Genomic DNA, 18,490 nt, shown 5'->3' on the forward strand with positions numbered 1-18,490 from the left:
TCATTGCTCAAACAACCACTAATGTTGTGTTGTTGTTTCAGTTGAACCCCATCATCGCTCAAACAACCACTGCCTCTGGGATGAGCCCAGACTCTCAGACACAGATCATCGGCAGCTCTGCGTCAAGCCCCTACCATGATGGAGTAAGTCCCAGCCTTGATGTTCGTGTAGTGAGATAATTCTTATGTTTGTGATCACATGATGAAGCATCAGCGGAGAAATGTCGGACAATGAAGAGTCGCCTCATCGTAGTCTTTCTGAGGAGTCAAGTTTTGCATGTTCACTTGCTTGATAAAACGTTTTGATTGTTTTGTCACTATGATCACAGCAAGTACTTATGTTTGTTGTGCATTTGATTTGTAGGTTGTCACGTCACCCCCACCATATTCACCTCACACCAACATGCAGTCTCCATCTCCCACAGTGCCATCAAAGTAAGTACAGGGAGGGGCACCTGTCTGCCGGGGCAAGCCGGGTAATGGGTGCAAGCTGTCTTCAAAATTCGGTCCTGCATTATGGAGAATGATTGCATGATAATATTGTACATTTTTGTACAAGGAGGTGTTACCCACAACACAGTTCAACCAGGTGAAGCTGCCAACTTCCTACTTACACCTGTAACTGAGATCACATTGTGGGGCCACCACCCGACCTGTAACTGTCGGGGATCACATTGTGGGGCCACCACCCAACCTGTAACTGTCGGGGATCACATTGTGGGGCCACCACCCAACCTGTAACTGTCGGGGATCACATTGTGGGGCCACCACCCAACCTGTAACTGTTGTGGATCACATTGTGGGGCCACCACCCAACCTGTAACTGCCGGGGATCACATTGTGGGGCCACCACCCAACCTGTTACTGTCGGGGATCACATTGTGGGGCCACCACCCAACCTGTAACTGTCGGGGATCACATTGTGGGGCCACCACCCAACCTGTAACTGTCGGGGATCACATTGTGGGGCCACCACCCAACCTGTAACTGTTGTGGATCACATTGTGGGGCCACCACCCAACCTGTAACTGCCGGGGATCACATTGTGGGGCCACCACCCAACCTGTAACTGTCGGGGATCACATTGTGGGGCCACCACCCAACCTGTAACTGTCGGGGATCACATTGTGGGGCCACCACCCGACCTGTAACTGTCGGGGATCACATTGTGGGGCCACCACCCGACCTCTCACCTGTCTGTACCAGGATACCAAGGCTTGAGTGTGTTGCTGGCACTGTGCCAGGATGAGAGTGAGTATTGTAACACAGTGTGCTAGATATATCAACAAACATGTCCTCGTGGTGGAGTGGCTCAGCTTTTCACACAGCATGTAGTAGGTGATATGATAAAATATCTTGATAGGTTACATTGCCGTCAGCGTTGAATTTGAAGTACAGTTGAAATACTTGTACAAAATTTATGAATATTAGATTGTTTCATGTTTTTATGCACTGGTTCCTTTCCCCCACAAACTATGTAACACTTGTGATGTCTCCTCCAGCACCAACTATCCTGGGGACTTCAACTTTGAAATCAGTTTTGCTCAACCATCCAAAGAAACAAAATCCACAACATGGACAGTGAGTATTGACAAGGCATGCATCACCCAAATTTACCTTACATCTTTGCCGAGGCAGAACATACCTGCATGAACAGAATTACCTCTAAACCGTAGCTGTGTTCTGCATTGAAAAACAATGTATGCTCAGACAGGGCTCCAGATAATTTTCAACACCAGGAGTACGTATTCCTTATTTTTTCAATATAGGAGTTCTGGAAAAACTTAAGAGTACATTTAGAGTACTGAATGGAATTTAATGGAGTATCAGTAATCTTGTGTTTTGTTTCATATATGCACCACAACATTGCTACTCTTGTGTAAACAGGGGTGGTGGGGTAGCCTAATGGTTAAAGCGTTGGCTCGTCACGCCGAAGACCCGGGTTCGAATCCCCACATGGGCACAATGTGTGAAGCCCATTTCTGGTGTCCCCAGCCGTGATGTTGCTGGAATATTGCTAAAAGCGGCGTAAAACCAAACTCAGTCAGTCAGTTGTGTAAACAGGACAATAAACAATAAAACAATACTTTTCAGATACATACGTCTGTAAATGATTCTAAAACCATACACCATTGCTGTTGTGCGTATCTGCTACGTTTTCTTAATTATTTCCTACCGTATCATGTTTAATTTATATCTGTACATACGCCGATACAACCCTTATCTGGAGCCCTGCTCGAAACAAGATGTTTGCATGTGTGGCAGCCATAGATTGTCCAAGTTCGACAATGAGATTCTCGGTTATTCTCATGAGAGGCCAGACACTTTGTCCACTTGACCAAACAATCTGACCATCTTCTCCCCTCTAATTCTTTTTGTTTTGTTTTTTCCTCCCTTCCTTCCTTGGGGCGGTGGGGTAGTCTAGTGGTTAAAGCGTTGGCTCGTCACGCCGAAGACCCGGGTTCGAATCCCCACATGGGTACAATTTGTGAAGCCCATTTCTGGTGTCCCCCGCCGTGATATTGCTGGAATATTGCTAAAAGCGGTGTAAAACCAAACTCAGTCAGTCAGTCAGTCCTTCCTTCCTTCCTTCCTTCCTTCCTTCCTTCCTTCCTTCCTTCCTTCCTTCCTTCCTTCCTTCCTTCCTTCATCCCATTCTCCCAACATCTCCCTCTCTCTCTCTCTCTCTCTCTCTCTCTGCAGACAGACAAGGTCCTTATGACTCCATGCCTCGTTGCATGTTGACCAATTATGTCAACACTTTGTTTGAAGTTATGGTATAATTTTTTCCAGTACTCTGAATCACTGAAGAAGCTGTACGTGAGAATGGCCACCACATGTCCAGTTCGATTCCGGGCGCAGAGGACACCCCCAGTAGGAACCATAATCCGTGCAATGCCCATTTTCATGAAGCCAGAACACGTCCAAGAGGTGGTAAAACGCTGCCCCAATCACGCCACATCGAAGGAGCATAACGAAAGTCATCCTGCTCCCACCCACCTAGTGCGTTGTGAACACAAACTAGCCAGATACCACGAGGACAGTTACACAAGTCGTCAGAGCGTCATCATCCCCCACGAAATCCCGCAGGCAGGTTCTGAGTGGGTGACCAACCTCTTCCAGTTCATGTGCTTGGGCTCCTGTGTGGGAGGCCCCAACAGACGACCCATACAGATTGTGTTCACTCTGGAGCATGAGGGCAAGGTTCTTGGCAGACGGGCAGTCGAGGTCAGGATCTGTGCCTGTCCGGGGAGGGATCGGAAAGCCGATGAAAAGGCAGCATTACCACCTACCTGTAAACAGTCCCCCAAAAAGGGTGAGTCTAGTCACCAATCAGTCTATCAGTCTTTACAGGTTTTTGGATTCATAGTGAATCTAGTTGTGACTGGAGAAACTGTAAATATGTCATGAAGTATGTCTGGTTGTTGTTTTACGATGTGCTCATAGTCATTCCTGACAGCAGCCTGTAAACCAGACAATGCAGTGATTGATACTGAGAGCATACCCCCGGGGTACAAGTACACCCAATCAACAAAATCAGGAGGCCTTTTAGTGAAGGTCTGTGAAGTTGCCTTCAATGACCAGAGACCCGTGAAGATCCGGGGTAGAATAGGTCTTCAGCAACCCATGCTTGCCTCAAAAGGCGACTATGCTTGTCGTAAGAGGCGACTGACAGGATCGGGTGGTCAGGCTCGCTGACTTGGTTGACACATGTCATCGGTTCCCAATTGCGCAGATCGATACTCATGGTGTTGATCACTGGATTGTCTGGTCCAGATTCTATTATTTACAGACCGCCGCCGTATAGCTGGAATATTGCCGAGTGCGGCGTAAAACTTCACTCACTCACTCATTGAATGACCAGATTAGGTTGCTCGGGACGTTCTAACCCGCTACCCCTTGGGTCCATCAATCGGAGATTAGTTTAACGAAAGTGTAGTAAACTGTCAGTCATGTCAAGTAGGAATAGCATCTGATTACTTGCAAGTACAAAAATTATGTTTCAGATGTACATGTGACATATGCATCTCGCTGTTATACCATGTACATTCTTTTATGTTAGTTTTTAACTCTTCCTTCATTCGCATGCAAACATATCACACGACAATGTTGGGGGTAAATGTCAATTTTAGTTGACGACTATAGACATATATATTTAAAATACACCTCTAACATATACAAACATGTGAAAACTGCTTTAAAAGGAGTACACATTAAAAACAAGGAGTATCACAAAATTAAAAGAGAAAGGCTGACACACTAAAAGTCTTTGAGCCGGGTGGGTGGGAGGTCGTTGTCCCGCCGGCCGGTGAGAGACTAACGCTGCTGGGTCAGATGGGTTCGCTTGACTGCTGCATGTGCAGGGGCTCTTGGGTGTTTCCGCCACGTCCCGAACACAGCCAAGTTAAACACAAAATAATCAGTTCATTCATTTTTCCTCTGTAATTGCATCTATGGTAGAGTATTACGTGTATGATGGATGTGATGTTCCCCATGTTGCAGTGCCTCAGCTGACAAAACTTACAGTCGGAACAGAAATAACCGTGGCCCAGGGGAAGAAGCGGAAGTTACTAGAGGAAGATGCGTACTCGTTAACTGTAAGTGCCACCTGCATCACGAGACATACAATAAAGCTATAACAAAGTGCTTGATGATATAGTGGAATTGCTTGATGATATAGTGGAATTGCTTGAAATTGATGACGAAAACTTGGAAAGCACCAATGTCTGGTGGCAGGCAGACTTACGTCACTAGGTCATGCGGCGTTGTGAAATAGATACTGCTAAAGGTGAAACAATCCTTAGTTTTCATATTTCTGACTTTGTACTTCTGAATTGTGCTTGTTTTAAGCTAAGTGTTATGTTACAGGTTCGTGGGAGAGAAAACTATGAGATTTTGTGCAAGATTCGGGACAGCTTAGAACTGTCGTCTATGGTGCCACAGCAGCAAGTTGAACTGTACCGGAAACAGCAAGGAGAAATCCAGAGACAGTACGTACCATTCCCTCATTTCCACGGGCTGATATAGGGAGAGAGACAGTATGTACCATTACCTCTCTCTAGGGGCTGATATAGGGAGAGACACTGGTGACACATAAAATATCAAATAAAAGGTGGAACACACACACACACAAACATTACACCCTTTGGGAGCATATGAAGCCTTTGTTTGGATGAATAATGATTTTGTTTATTTGATACGGACATTGACTTGTTTCTGGTAATGTAGGATGGCGCTACATGGTAGCTAGCATCCCTTGCGGTGGTTGCACGTGAGTACATTGAGGAAAGGTTTTTCAACATTGAATCAAGTTTTGCAGGTTTTCAAATAATCTGGTCCTGGAGAATGGCGATCAAACTTTGTCCTTCTTGAAGCATTTCTCATTATTGAAGCTTTCCTCGGTGATCACCGGCAGCCACCTGTTACCATAGCGATAGTCACATGACACTAATGAGAGGTTCTAATTGGCTACAGGTGGCTGTCGATGGTCTTGCCTCAGGAAAGTAAAAACAAGCACACCCTCAAGAAGAAGAAGTTGCTCCATAAACCTCGGAGGGTGATTAAGATGGAGCATTGATCGCCATTCTCCACAGAGTCTTAGCTTACATGGAGTATCAATAACTCTAACGTAGGGCTGGCTAAAATGATCGATAAGGCCAGGCCAATTTTATTTCTTGTTTTACGGATTTTGTCCTCAGAAAACCTAAAGGCAGGAGGGGGAAAAAATAAAAATAAAAAATACTAAAAGTATTTTACTTCGGGCAATTTATGAAGCGTATTTGGGGCAAAACACAATCTAAAAAACTTTTCTTGTAAATTTACAGTTTTGACCAATGAAACATTAGAATTTTATTTTTTGAGCCGGGAAAATTAAATTGTATATATATTTTTTCTTATTCTTGAAAAAATACGACCCGCGGATCTGTAAAACAAGAAATAAAATTGATCTGGCCTGATTGTTAATTGATGGGTATTTAGTTAACGATCTATATTGATAGCCAGCCCTACTCTCATAGCTTACAAAATGTATCTTATCATCCAAGATACTGCAGTACATGCCAACAGAAGCCTGCTCGGGGTAGTCCAATGCTGTGGTTCGGTTGACAACATGACAGTTTTGTCTCTATTTGTTTGTCCAAAGTACTGAAGTCATCCAAATTGGAACAGTGAAGATTGTTGTTGTATTTAACAATCTAAGTTTCTCACACGTCGTGTTGTGAAGATAATCAGTAGGAAGCACGGATCGCATCTTGTGTGATAACCATGTTCGGGTGGTTGGTTAGTGGTAAACACATGTTGATGGATCCCAAATTATGTATTTATTCAAAGATTATTGTTCTTCCAAACATTCATTGACTCAGAAGTCATTTAGCCAGTATTTCTTCACTCTAATCATACATATTTATGTTTTGCAAGGGCATCGTCTATTGACTCATTTGTTGCTATGACGTTTGCATCCTTCTGTTGTACAGTACTGCCTAACATTAACTTGTTACATCTTTGATTAAGCATCAGTGCATGTTACTTGTGGATAATTTTGGCAGAGTTCTCTATTTTATTTTTCATAAATCATACCCTCGATAGTTAGGGGTTTTTGCCATCATTTATGGTCACATCGTTCATTGAGGAAGAGTGCTATATATAGAATCACTATGCACAGATCATGTTAGTATTAGTGTGTATCATCAGCGTTGTTTTCATGTTTTGTCACAGAATGACAAGTCAAAACATTCCGTCCAGTTTTGCAATGCGATATGTTTACTAGTTGTATTGTGTTGTGGATGTCAGACATTTTTTACTTGATATTACTCTGTAGAAACATCTAGACCATGAATGTCATCTACAGAATTATTTAACAATATTTATTAATCTGCGAAAGATGTGTTGTTGTTATTTATTATTAATTATTGCCTGGATAAGTTAAATAATTTTATTCCTGGTTGAATAGATGTATTTACATTCCTCACAAGGGATTGCTTGTATGTCTGATACAGTGCTTTGCCATGATCTGGTTGGTTTCTTTCTATTTATTTCCATTAGATTTTTAGATGGAAATACAGTCAGGCCATGTTAATCCGAACACTTCCGGGTTTTTTCAAAAATGTTCGGATAGTGAAACATATGGACTACTGAAACTAACTATTATGTAAACCACTACAGTAGAGTTGCTTCCCTTTGACATACCGAGACAAGAACATAACGTATACATGTATCCAATGACTTTATTACAGTTTTTATAACAATCAAAACTCAAAAACTCACTCGGGTTTATGGAAAACGCCAATGACAGTGGTGCTGGGAGGCAGGAAATGAACTTTCACACTGGTCAATTTGACATTGGCACACTCGGGACTGGCAGCCTTGTCACAAAGTAGGTGTCGACCACGTGATCGCATCTGTCTGTCAAAAGATTTCAGCCAATCACATAACATGTCTGATGTCATCCACACTTTATTGTTGAACCGATAGCGGACATACATTTCTGGGTTTAAGTCTCTTCCAAAACATCTGGTACGTGTGGACTTGGCGATGACAAATGGCTTAATTTTGATTGTGCCAGTTGTGTTTGCACAAGTGAGACCTATGAATTGATTAAAATCACAAAGACATGTTCAACTCGGAAGTGTCACCTCACTTATCAATCACCATTGAAGTTTCCCGATGAAGATCAGCGCTAATCAATGTTGCTCATGAGGTAGGGGGATTATCCAAACCTTTTTGATGTACCGCCGGATTAATGAAATAAAACCAAGTTTAATTAGCTAATCTGTATACCCTAATTAACTTCCGGATCCAGAGAGTGAAGCACCGGATTAATGAATCAACAGTTTACATAGTAAACTAGATTGGTTACAGTTAGCTGCCGTTCGGATATCGCAGGAATTGGATTATCAGGGTCCGGACTAACGCGGCCTGACTGTATATATATTTTAGATGTCTCGAGTTTTACATTGAAGTCCTGTACTTATTTATTTCTACTCTGTAGCCATGTTCAAGATTTGCATTCTTGAAGTACAAGTGTTTGTTTTGTATTTCATCCATGTGATGTCATCGTTTAAACGGGTTCACATATCCATACCCCGATATTCCACATATTGTGTGACATTCTCATCCAACCACTGTGTAAGCGGTATGTACACTAAAGTGCAAGGTGGTTCAGTCAAATTTGAAAGATTTTCAGATGCCTGAAATTTTGTTTTGGATTGTGGAACTATCTAGCTCTGTTGCTATGATAGATCTTATTTTATACCATGTTGTCTTTGTAGTCTGTGATAAACATCCTTTGTGTATCATTTTTATATTTATTTAAGAGTAAACTGAACTTTTACCTTTACTCTAACAATATGTCATATGGTAGTATATTCCGTCCTGTGAACATCATTCAAGCTTCCTGACCAAGAAGGGTTAGGGACTAAAGGGAGGTAACTCCACTGACTTCTCTCCATCCTCATCAGATGTTTTATGCCAATTCCTGAGAATGGCACATGTGAGAGATGTGTAACATGTGGAAGGAATTTCAAGAATATATTTTCCAAGTTATAACTTAACAGCAGGTGCTTGTAGCCGAACATGTCCATTCATGAACATGATACTCCACAGATCATCACTGAAAGGTTTTTCTCCTGTTGTGAAATAAAACAAAAAGCATCCATGATGATCAGACAAATTATTTCAATCGAAATCGTATAAAAAGAAGTCAATTTGTTTCCTAATAGTGTAGATATTGTCGCCAAGAAGCATCCCTGGTTAATGAGAAGCCAGAATTCAAACTTGAGGCGTTTGTTGAGGAGATGAAATTTGGCGCTGTGGTATAACTGAAGTATTCTTCTGACGGCATTCACTCACTCTGATGGTCTTACCTTTGGGTAACATCTAATAACACCTTTTAATAAGTATTTATCAGTATATCTCATATCCCAGGATCTATCAAGACCTGTTTAAAAGCAGCCATTGGACTCAGTCTGCACCATTTGTCAGTAACAAGTACCAAAGTGGAATTAAAAAGTGTTTCGAAATTCCAGTTAATAGTTGTATCTCTTGTGGTGGCGTTGGTGGGCCTGCTTATCCCAGGATTGTCTTGTGGTGGTGTTGGTGGGCCTGCTTATCCCATGATTGTAGGGACCAAAAAGCAGGAAGAAGCTTGAAAGCTTCATTTTGCCTAAATAGTTGAATACTTAATTATGAGCAATGAAGAAAATAGGAATTTATAGAACAAACATCCCTTTTTGAAAAAACATACTTTTTTCACAGCTTACTTCAGAATCCATGAAACTCTGAGAATCTGATCTCTGTAAATGCCTATTTGGAAATTGTACCTAGATAGATCTATGTGATTGTGTTGTAAGTCCTGTTAAGGCCATAATGTGTTAAATTCAGAAAGTCGATGTTCTGGCTAGGAAGCTTTCTTTACTCCATGCATAAAGTGCAGACAGTTACGTTATTCGATGCATTGGATGACAGTTGTGAGGTACTATGTTTGTGAGATGTAGAACTTGTGTCATTTTATGGCAGTGGCGTGGACCATGGGACTTGACACCGCCATCCTGCCTTACAATTTGTTGTTATCTTATATTAATCATGGACATAATACCTTGTTGATCACCATAGTATGTATGTAGATTATTTATAACAAAATTCACTGCCAATAAAACTCATATCAGAACTTGCAGATTTCTCTTCTTGGACGTGTGGCCCAGTGATTCGTTTTGTCATGAATGACTTTCCTGAGACATGCCAGAAATAGGTCTGCAGTGAATACACTATGAAGAGAATACAACATGTTTTACAAATATATCGTAATGCATACAAATATTTATTCATGAATACTTTGTTTGATATCAAGAAATTAAACATTTAAATCATATTTTCATTGAAACAAAAAACAACAACACTACATTGTGAACAGAGCAGCGTATAAATATGAATACACAATGCCATTACTTTAAGTGGTCAAATGTAGCGTGTTATATTTGGGATTACACTTTATCATACAATGGATAGTGTTCTCGGCTGGATAAAGCCAACAGATATTTTCGGTATCCGTTGGGGTCATATACGGATATCGATGCAAATTAGAGAGGTCATATGCAAATTTCAGTGACTGCTTTCACAGTGTAAACAAACATGGCGTCAAGGGTCGGCGGTCGTGTCCGGATTAACGGCCGTGGTTACGGTACTGTCAGTGCTTTGATCCCAGAAAATTCATGCCTGGTTTTGATAGGTAGAGTAGATTACAAAGCGAAGATAGAAATTCATAGGCTTACGAAGATACCAAAATCAGTTCCCCGACCGACTGTCAGTGTTAGTGAGAGAACGGTGCACAGTGTCACGCTAACATTAAAGTGTATTTGGTTGTTCAAAAGGTTAATTGAAGGTTTCTGAAGTTCCACGTGAGTTTGTTGGGTTTTTTCAAACATAAGCTAGGATTTGTTGACAACAATACGTGCTTTAGCATAAGGCTCGCTAAATACAATGATTATTCTTAATGCAGGATATTAACCATCCCCAAAAACTCTCGCGTGATAAGCTATATTTATTAGTAAAGTACAGAAAAAGTACTAGAATCTTTACTTAACTAAGAAAGTAATCCGAAATATAACATGTTACCAAGCAGCATGTAGCCTAATGATAGTGTCGTAATAGGCCTTGGCAAACTTACACTACTGCATCAGTGCATGACTTGTACTTTTTGCTTATCTCACTCAGAAAATAATCGTAAATCTTAGATTCTAGTGACCACGAAGAACGAATTGAGTTCATGTATGAAGTCCGCTGTCTTGCCTAGACAGGCCACGGTAGCTCTGCTCCATACCTTGCATATGAAACCACATTCAGTTCCTGGAGGTAGCTCGAGGAAGTGTCTGTTGTCACCCCAAATATGTATCCGAAATTGACTGGACATCCTGTATGTATGAAACTAATAGGCGCTCCCATAAAAAACATCACAGTTTGACATTTAATCTGAGTCAGCTCCACAACCATTGGATGAGGATATGCAGGTGAACAGGTTTTAGCTCTATTTTAGTATTTCATATGCCACGGTTTAAAGGATTGGGGAAAGGAGATTGACATCATGCTGTTAATGATTAGTCAGTGATGATGACGATGAGGTTTTGTAACAAGTTTCACACCAGCACCGACTGGTGGCAGCATGATGGATAGATAGAATCCAGGAAATGTACAATACTTGCATCACTTTCATTAGAAAACTACACACCACATTAGTTCCATGCCCTTCATTGAACATATCTAGGGACCTCACGTCATGTGGGGGCTGTGGGGTAGCCTAGTGGTTAAAGCATTCGCTCGTCACGCCGAAAACCCTGGTTCTATTCCCCTATATGGGTACAATGTGTGAAGCACATTTCTGGTGTCCCCGCCCGTGACTGCTGGAATATTGCTAAAAGCGCAGTAAAATCTAGCTAGCTCGCTCACTCACTCACTCACTTCCACTCACTCTATCAGTTGTAGGCCTGGGGTCCAGAAAGATCTGTGACATTTGGTTCCAGATCCAAGCTGTTAATTATCCTTCATTTGTCAGCTTATCTATGCTAGTGGTTTTAACTGAGGTTTATAGACATATTATATAGTGTCCCTTTGTGTCAGTCCAAGACTTTAGCCAACATGTAACTAACCTACTATTCCAACCATCCCATTCATGTATGGTTTGTTTTCAGCCCAAGCCAACCACACGTCATCTCCATCCCTAGCAACGAACACATCGCTCAGCCAGCCGAGACGCCACACCAAGCCAGCCTCCCATTCAGCCCCGACTCCAGCAACGTGAGCAGCTCTCAGACCAATCAGGTGAATGGAGACACACTGCCTGCAGCACTGGAGGCCGTCATTAACCAGGCTGCCGTCAAGGAGGAAGTGATGGGCAACGGACAGACCATGGTGGACAACTCCGTGGCCTCGTTAGTAGACATCTCTTTATGATAGACCAGTGCCATAGTTGTAGTTGGTATTATGCCCAACATTTTGGAGGTCTTGGTTTCAAGAACGTTCTCCAGAGACCTGAGCCTAGTTTCGAAGGTTTCTTAGAGCTAAGATAGTTGTAACTTAATGTTAATATATGGCACTTACGACTATCTTAGCTCTCTAAGAAAGCTTTGAAAATCTAGTCCCTGCTCAACAAAGAAATCTTAGTGCTGTTGATTTTATGTCTGTGTCGAAGTGTTTGAGTTGTGCTGCCTGAGCACAGAGATTGTTTGGTGGACCAGGGCCCAGTACCCACTGCTGGTCGTACGGGGATGTGTGGACCAGGGCCCAGTACCTACTGCTGGTCGTACGGTGCTGTGTGGACCAGGGCCCAGTACCCACTGCTGGTCGTACGGTGCTGTGTGGACTAGGGCCCAATACCCACTACTGGTCCTACCATGCTGTGTGGACCAGGGCCCTGTACCCACTGCTGGTCGTACGGTGCTGTGTGGACCAGGGCCCTGTACCCACTGCTGGTCGTACGGTGCTGTGTGGACCAGGGCCCTGTACCCACTGCTGGTCGTACGGTGCTGTGTGGACCAGGGCCCTGTACCCACTGCTGGTCGTACCATGCTGTGTGGACCAGGGCCCTGTACCCACTGCTGGTCGTACCGTGCTGTGTGGACCAGGGCCCTGTACCCACTGCTGGTCGTACCGTGCTGTGTGGACCAGAGCCCTGTACCCACTGCTGGTCGTACCGTGCTGTGTGGACCAGGGCCCTGTACCCACTGCTGGTCGTACGGTGCTGTATGGTGGACCAGGGCCCTGTACCCACTGCTGGTCGTACCGTGCTGTGTGGTGGACCAGGGCCCAGTACCCACTGCTGGTCGTACGGTGCTGTATGGTGGACCAGGGCCCAGTACCCACTGCTGGTCGTACCGTGCTGTGTGGATCAGGGCCCAGTACCCACTGCTGGTCCCGTACCGTGCTGTGTGGACCAGGGCCCAGTACCCACTGCTGGTCGTACCGTGCTGTGTGGTTGTGTTTCATCATACTCAGCCAGTGGATCAGTCCCGGGTTTGCCTTGTCCAGACTCAAACTATTTACCGACTGCTGGAATATTGGTGACTCTGGTGAGGTCTCTATACGGACTCGTTTGCCACGTGGCTGAAGCCTTGAAAGGCTTCCACTGTCCACATGTGTGCAAATGTTTTGCGCCTCTTTGATCATATTATTTATTCTACAGCAAATCCTTGTAAAGTGTACACCTCTTTTTATTACCGGAGTTGCTGTTTTCATTGAGGATTTGCTTCCTTTTCAGATGGTTGAATTCTATTGGTCTCTCTGCTTACATCGACAATTTCCACGAAAAGAACTTCCTAAATATGTTCCAGCTCGATGAATTCTCTCATGAGGTAAAATATTTCATGACTATTAAATATTTGATGAACATTGCATCGTCATAACATTGTGACTTCAAAAGTGTTGTGATGTCCGGGGCACAGTTAACAGTTACTGTTCATTAGTTTTATCTGATGATGGGGATGGAACAGGCCCCAAAACGTTGTATCAAAGAATAAAAAGAAGATGAAATCCAGAAATTCTTAATGTTCATCAAGTAGCATCTTTTAAAATGCCAATCAAGCATCTATAAAATATGTGTTGATCAGCCATGGCTGCTACATGTGCACATAACATCAACCACTGGTTTATCGAGTCCAGATTCGATTGTTACACCAGACACCAGACCACCATATGGTTGGAATTACGTTGAATTTCACATGGAACAACACACAGATCTCACTGGTAGTATCAGTGTTTTCATGAACCAGATGATTAAAAGATAGCAAAGAGTCTCTAAAAGCTCAGGAACTGCTATAAGTGGAAGTCTTTCATTAATAACCTATGGCTTAAACACTTTATCCACGTCTGCCCGTTAATAAGCACACCATTTTAATATTCACAGGATCTGTCAGCCATGAAGATTGGAACAAGCCATCGCAACAAGATCTGGAAGTCCTTGGTGGAATACAAGCAGGCAAATGCCTACACATCTGAAGTCTCCCAGTCGCTCGCACGCAATGCCAGTAGCACATCCACGATCAGCCTCTCATCCCAGCCCAGCATCTCACAGAACAGCGCATACTGTCCGGGATACTATGAAGTCACACGCTACACATTCAAACACACAATATCACTCACCAAGGACGATGTCAAGAAGTTGAGAACGGAAAAGCCAGAATGAAAGAACATGTGGCTTTCACAAGAACAATTCTAAAGGTGCAAACAAATTTTATAAAGTGCATTTACCTTTCGTTATGGCTAATTGATCATGTTTATCACTGCTGATATAGACATCTTCCAGTTTGTGTGGCAATCGTTGAACGAAGTGTGCTTATCATTAAATATTACATTTATACATTCCAGTTTATTCCCGTGTTGATGTTTTCTGTGTGTTTTTACCCAATCGTCTTATGAAGATGGACTCAACTATTCATTCATAGTGTGTTTGTTACACATCGGACAAATCCTTTAACTAACCTTCTAATGATTGTTACCATGTTTAACATCGAGACTGAAATTTGTGTTCTGAAAATTGAAATTATAGTTAATTTGATTTGCTAGTCCGATGATGAAGTGGAGGTCAATATTAGCATTTGGGCCAATACATATGTACAATATAAGATTATCTGAAACTCAGGTAACATCGCTATTGTTGAAACATGCCAGACCAATGTTAACAGTAAATACCATGGCCATTGTAAGCCTTATTTTGTTGGATAGGAAGTCAATGTTGTTTCGGAAGGTCAGTAGCCAGAACAGCTTGTAGCACTTGATGTCTCATCTAACCAGAATGGTTACAAAAAAAGAAATGGTTGAATAAATTTAATTCATGGTGGAATCCTCAGGTTTGTCTGGCGTCTTCTGTATGCACTGCAGGATGGCATTGTTCAGGGGAGGTAACTCCAACTCAAATCCAAATGTCTAGCGCTCCGTCCATTTTGTAATGGCTGTTAATTTATGTTGGTAAGATTTTTCTGTTATGTTGTCTTGAAGACATATATTTCATTGTAGAGAACAGCATTGTATAGTAGCTCAAAAGGAGACTGTCATGTTTTCAAACTCAATCTTGGTTTTAGGGACAAACTGCCTCTTAACACAGTTTGCAAAATGCTGAAAGAAATAAGTTTGGAAGGCTTAGTCCCTAACATCAATATTGTATACTAGTTCATTCATACGCCTTAACATTCCATTTCTTGCACTCTCAAGGGACATACCAAATCTATGATAATCTGAGAGGTACTGTTTAACAAGGCGATAATCCACTTTCATGTGAAACCAAAACAAGTGTTTCCTATTGCTTTGTCGTAAAGTTTTCGATGATTTGTAAGCTAAAACAATCCAAATGTATCACTTAATTTCTGAGTCTGAGAGTAAACAGAATGGTATGTTTCTGATGTAAATACGTGGGTGTCCTGGAGGGTCACCCTGTCATACTCATTGTTTAGAGAACAAACACTTGTTAATACTATCTTCGATAAGACTAATATGCAAGGAAAATATTTCCAAAGGGACTATTTTGGAAATGACCGTATATATTTATGCTTGTAAATGTAGTCTGACAGGTTTTAAATAGTTTTATTTTTGTCGTGATTTTGGGGAGCTTCTTTTATACTAGCCACCACTGAAGTATTGTTTTCTTTGCATAGATTCAATAAAATAATAGCTGAAAGGAGAGGATCTATGTTGAGTTTAATGGCATATCTAGTGCATTAATGTATTCAGATTTGATTGAAATGTGTAGATATTTTGTCCATGCGACCAGCTATTTTAAGTTTGCTATTCAAGAGAAATGGTTTGATGTGCTGCTTAATTTCTTTGTTTCCTGATAATGGCATATTGTCACTGATAGATTTTTTAAACAATTCTAATGTATTTATCAAGTGTTGGTTCAGAATGGTCACATTTTCATGTCATTTTCATGTGGGTTTGTGCATAATTTGAGCGGAACGCTCTGTGTTGAAAAGTGTTCATAGAGAAGACAGTTGAAGTCAGCCTTCTCAGTTGTTCATGACAGTAGTTGAAAGGAAAACAGTATATGCATAATGACTATTTTCAATGTGTGAGATGTTTATTATTTTGTTAATTGGATTTCTGAAAGATAGATTTCCAACGGTGCGATACTTAAATTTTGTTGTTCATTGTTCTTCAATACCTTTCCAATCATAAAGCATGTGTTCATCATAGGTTAAATGTGTCATTTGTGAAAATATAGTTAATAGTAAAATGTTTCATATTAAAATGTGACTGCATTGGTGCATTTTCTAACTAATATACGAAAAACAGTTAGGTCTTTTTCTTTGGGGAAACATGTTTTTAAAACAACATTAGAATGTGCAATGTCAAGAATTTCAAAGACAAGACATGTTGCTGTGTGTGATGTGTTCTGGGGTTGTTCTGTTTATTGTGTACAAAAAATGTAGTATTTTACAGAGCCTGTTACAAGCAGCGTTTTAAGTGCTGGAAGGGAGGCAACTCCAGAATGGTGGCCATTGGTTTTCATGAGTTAGCTCCCCTTACATGAATGGTGATTTTCATGACCTGAGATATTTTACAATATTCAGTGAAGTCGACTTGAAAGGGAACAGCTTTATGTTGTTGAGGACTTTGTTTGAGAAATGTACACTGTCAGCTTGTTGTGGTAGTGGTGGATTCCCCAAGATGTCTGTAGTCAGTGTATGAAGCAGCATCCCCTTAAGACACCCCCACCCCCAATTCTCAGATCTGCTGCAGAATGGTTAAAAGTGGTTCAGTCTCTAACCTTTCTAGGATGTTTGGTATTCATTCATTTCCCATCTCTAAAGCTAGAAGATGTTTCCGCTTTCAGTGTCACATGTAAGGGGAGATAACCATGGTGGTTTGTTTGATAAACTGAGTGTCGTGTATATAGTGTTGGAAGTGTTGAAAGCTGGAGCGTCCTGTACATCATTAGAATACATCTATTTAATATTTTCTACATTATTTATGAGTGATGTGTTTACTTAGTGACATCTCAGCAATAATGGTTTGCTTGGCCTGCCAACACAAGGGGTATTTATTTATCAATATATTGGGGGTTTTGTTTTAGAGATTCGTTTGATAGATAATTTGGATTTTTAGATTTCCAGTTTGTGTTTGAACGTTTTTAATAATGTCAAAGCAGAGAAAAATGTAAAACATTTTATATTGTATTTTTTTCCGGAGTGCTGTTTCAAGATCCATTGATTGATATACTTAAAGGATTGTTAAAGTTAACAATTTTGTGTGATATGGTTTTGGAGGTAGATAATGATTTCGTTAAGGTTTTACAGTGCAACTCCAGAAATACTAGGCCATTGTTAATGTTCACCTCGCCCCTTCTGTTGGCACACTGTTCATGCTGTTCATCTGATGCGAGCCTGTTGGGTACTTGCCTATTGCCATGGTAATGCTAACATTACCTAGTTGGCGGAAAATGTTGAGAAAGCGTAAATCAAAATGTCGTTTGCCTTGTACATGTTTTAACAGAAATTGCTATCCAGGGTCAGGGACTTTAAGACTGGTGCCAGGAGGCAAGCTTTGGTCCAAGGGGCTTGCATCTTACAGTTAGCATGAAGTAAATATGTCATCAAATATAACATTTCTCCCAAACATTTGGGAGTTTTTGTCAACATTTATCAAACATTTGATCTGGATTTTCCAGATTTCTAAAAAGATATTGAATCTGAATTGCATTATATTGTTGCAAGGATGTTAGAGATCAAATTATCTCGCTGCCATTTGTGAACAAATTGCTTGCCTAGTATTCGTTCATTATTCTTGCAGTTGTAACACTTGTCACAGGTTTGTTCATCAGTATTAACTGCCAAATTCATCGTTCCATACAAAACATTTGTAATTGTGTAAAATCATCCAAAGTAGTAGCATTACACAAATTTGCATTTACTTTCCCAGTTTAGAAATCACGCCTGTTGAAACTGCCAGCAATTTTCATTCTGTTTGGGAAGATGGTTCTCATGTGTTTGTTAATTTGATGACATATTTCTGTTTAAATTGTTGACTATGTCTCACTACATGTGTGGCTTATCATCTGAAAGAAATGTGTTCAACTGTGAAATCTGACACCACGATATGTTTCACTATCCACCAAGCTTGTATTTAACAACTTCATACCATTATTTTAGAATAAAATTCATTTCAAAGAAAATCTATGTTCTTATGCTTTTGATGAGTTGTTTCCCTTAGGTTAACCACTACCCTAGGTTAACCACTACCCTAGGTTAACCACTACCCTATTATTGTAGGTTTGAATCCTGGAATGGCTGATACCATTTCTTGGTGCACTGTGGAATTCACAGAAAGGGGTCAAACTTTAATCCCAGTTTTTCTTCAGATGACTCACATTTTGATGAAAGCAAAACCATGTTCAGTGGGGCACAACCCACTCTAGTGAAGCTATGCAGCGTTGCAAGCCTAACACATGAACACAGAGAAGTGAGTTGCTATCTCTCACCACAAATCAGTGTGCAGAGTTGCATCCCTTCAGCTAA

At 41.3% G+C, this 18,490-nt stretch overlaps 1 protein-coding gene and 1 long non-coding RNA gene across 14 annotated transcripts in view; both read left to right on the plus strand.

Annotated features, from left to right (window-relative positions):
- LOC124280663 (cellular tumor antigen p53-like) overlaps positions 1-18,147 on the plus strand; it is a 58,937-nt gene extending 40,790 nt beyond the window's left edge. For 9 of the 13 annotated variants that reach the window (XM_046716643.1, XM_046716645.1, XM_046716646.1 and 6 more), the window contains 9 exons: positions 42-143; positions 364-434; positions 1,502-1,595; positions 2,793-3,315; positions 4,503-4,597; positions 4,869-4,990; positions 11,678-11,917; positions 13,243-13,336; positions 13,888-18,147. In XM_046716643.1, the coding sequence (XP_046572599.1) occupies positions 42-143; positions 364-434; positions 1,502-1,595; positions 2,793-3,315; positions 4,503-4,597; positions 4,869-4,990; positions 11,678-11,917; positions 13,243-13,336; positions 13,888-14,166 (1,620 nt within the window). In that variant the 3' untranslated portion in view covers positions 14,167-18,147. The remainder of the gene's footprint in view (positions 1-41; positions 144-363; positions 435-1,501; positions 1,596-2,792; positions 3,316-4,502; positions 4,598-4,868; positions 4,991-11,677; positions 11,918-13,242; positions 13,337-13,887) is intronic. The other 4 variants (XM_046716647.1, XM_046716648.1, XM_046716649.1 and 1 more) reach the window with 1 other exon arrangement.
- On the plus strand, positions 5,922-9,663 carry LOC124280666. The gene is made up of 2 exons (XR_006899739.1): positions 5,922-9,031; positions 9,072-9,663. It is a non-coding gene; the product is annotated as an uncharacterized LOC124280666 (long non-coding RNA).
- Positions 18,148-18,490: the final 343 nt, after the last annotated feature.

The sequence above is a fragment of the Haliotis rubra genome, unplaced genomic scaffold (assembly GCF_003918875.1).
Source record: "Haliotis rubra isolate DU_JTF1 unplaced genomic scaffold, ASM391887v1 Scf271, whole genome shotgun sequence".
Lineage (NCBI taxonomy): Eukaryota > Metazoa > Mollusca > Gastropoda > Lepetellida > Haliotidae > Haliotis > Haliotis rubra.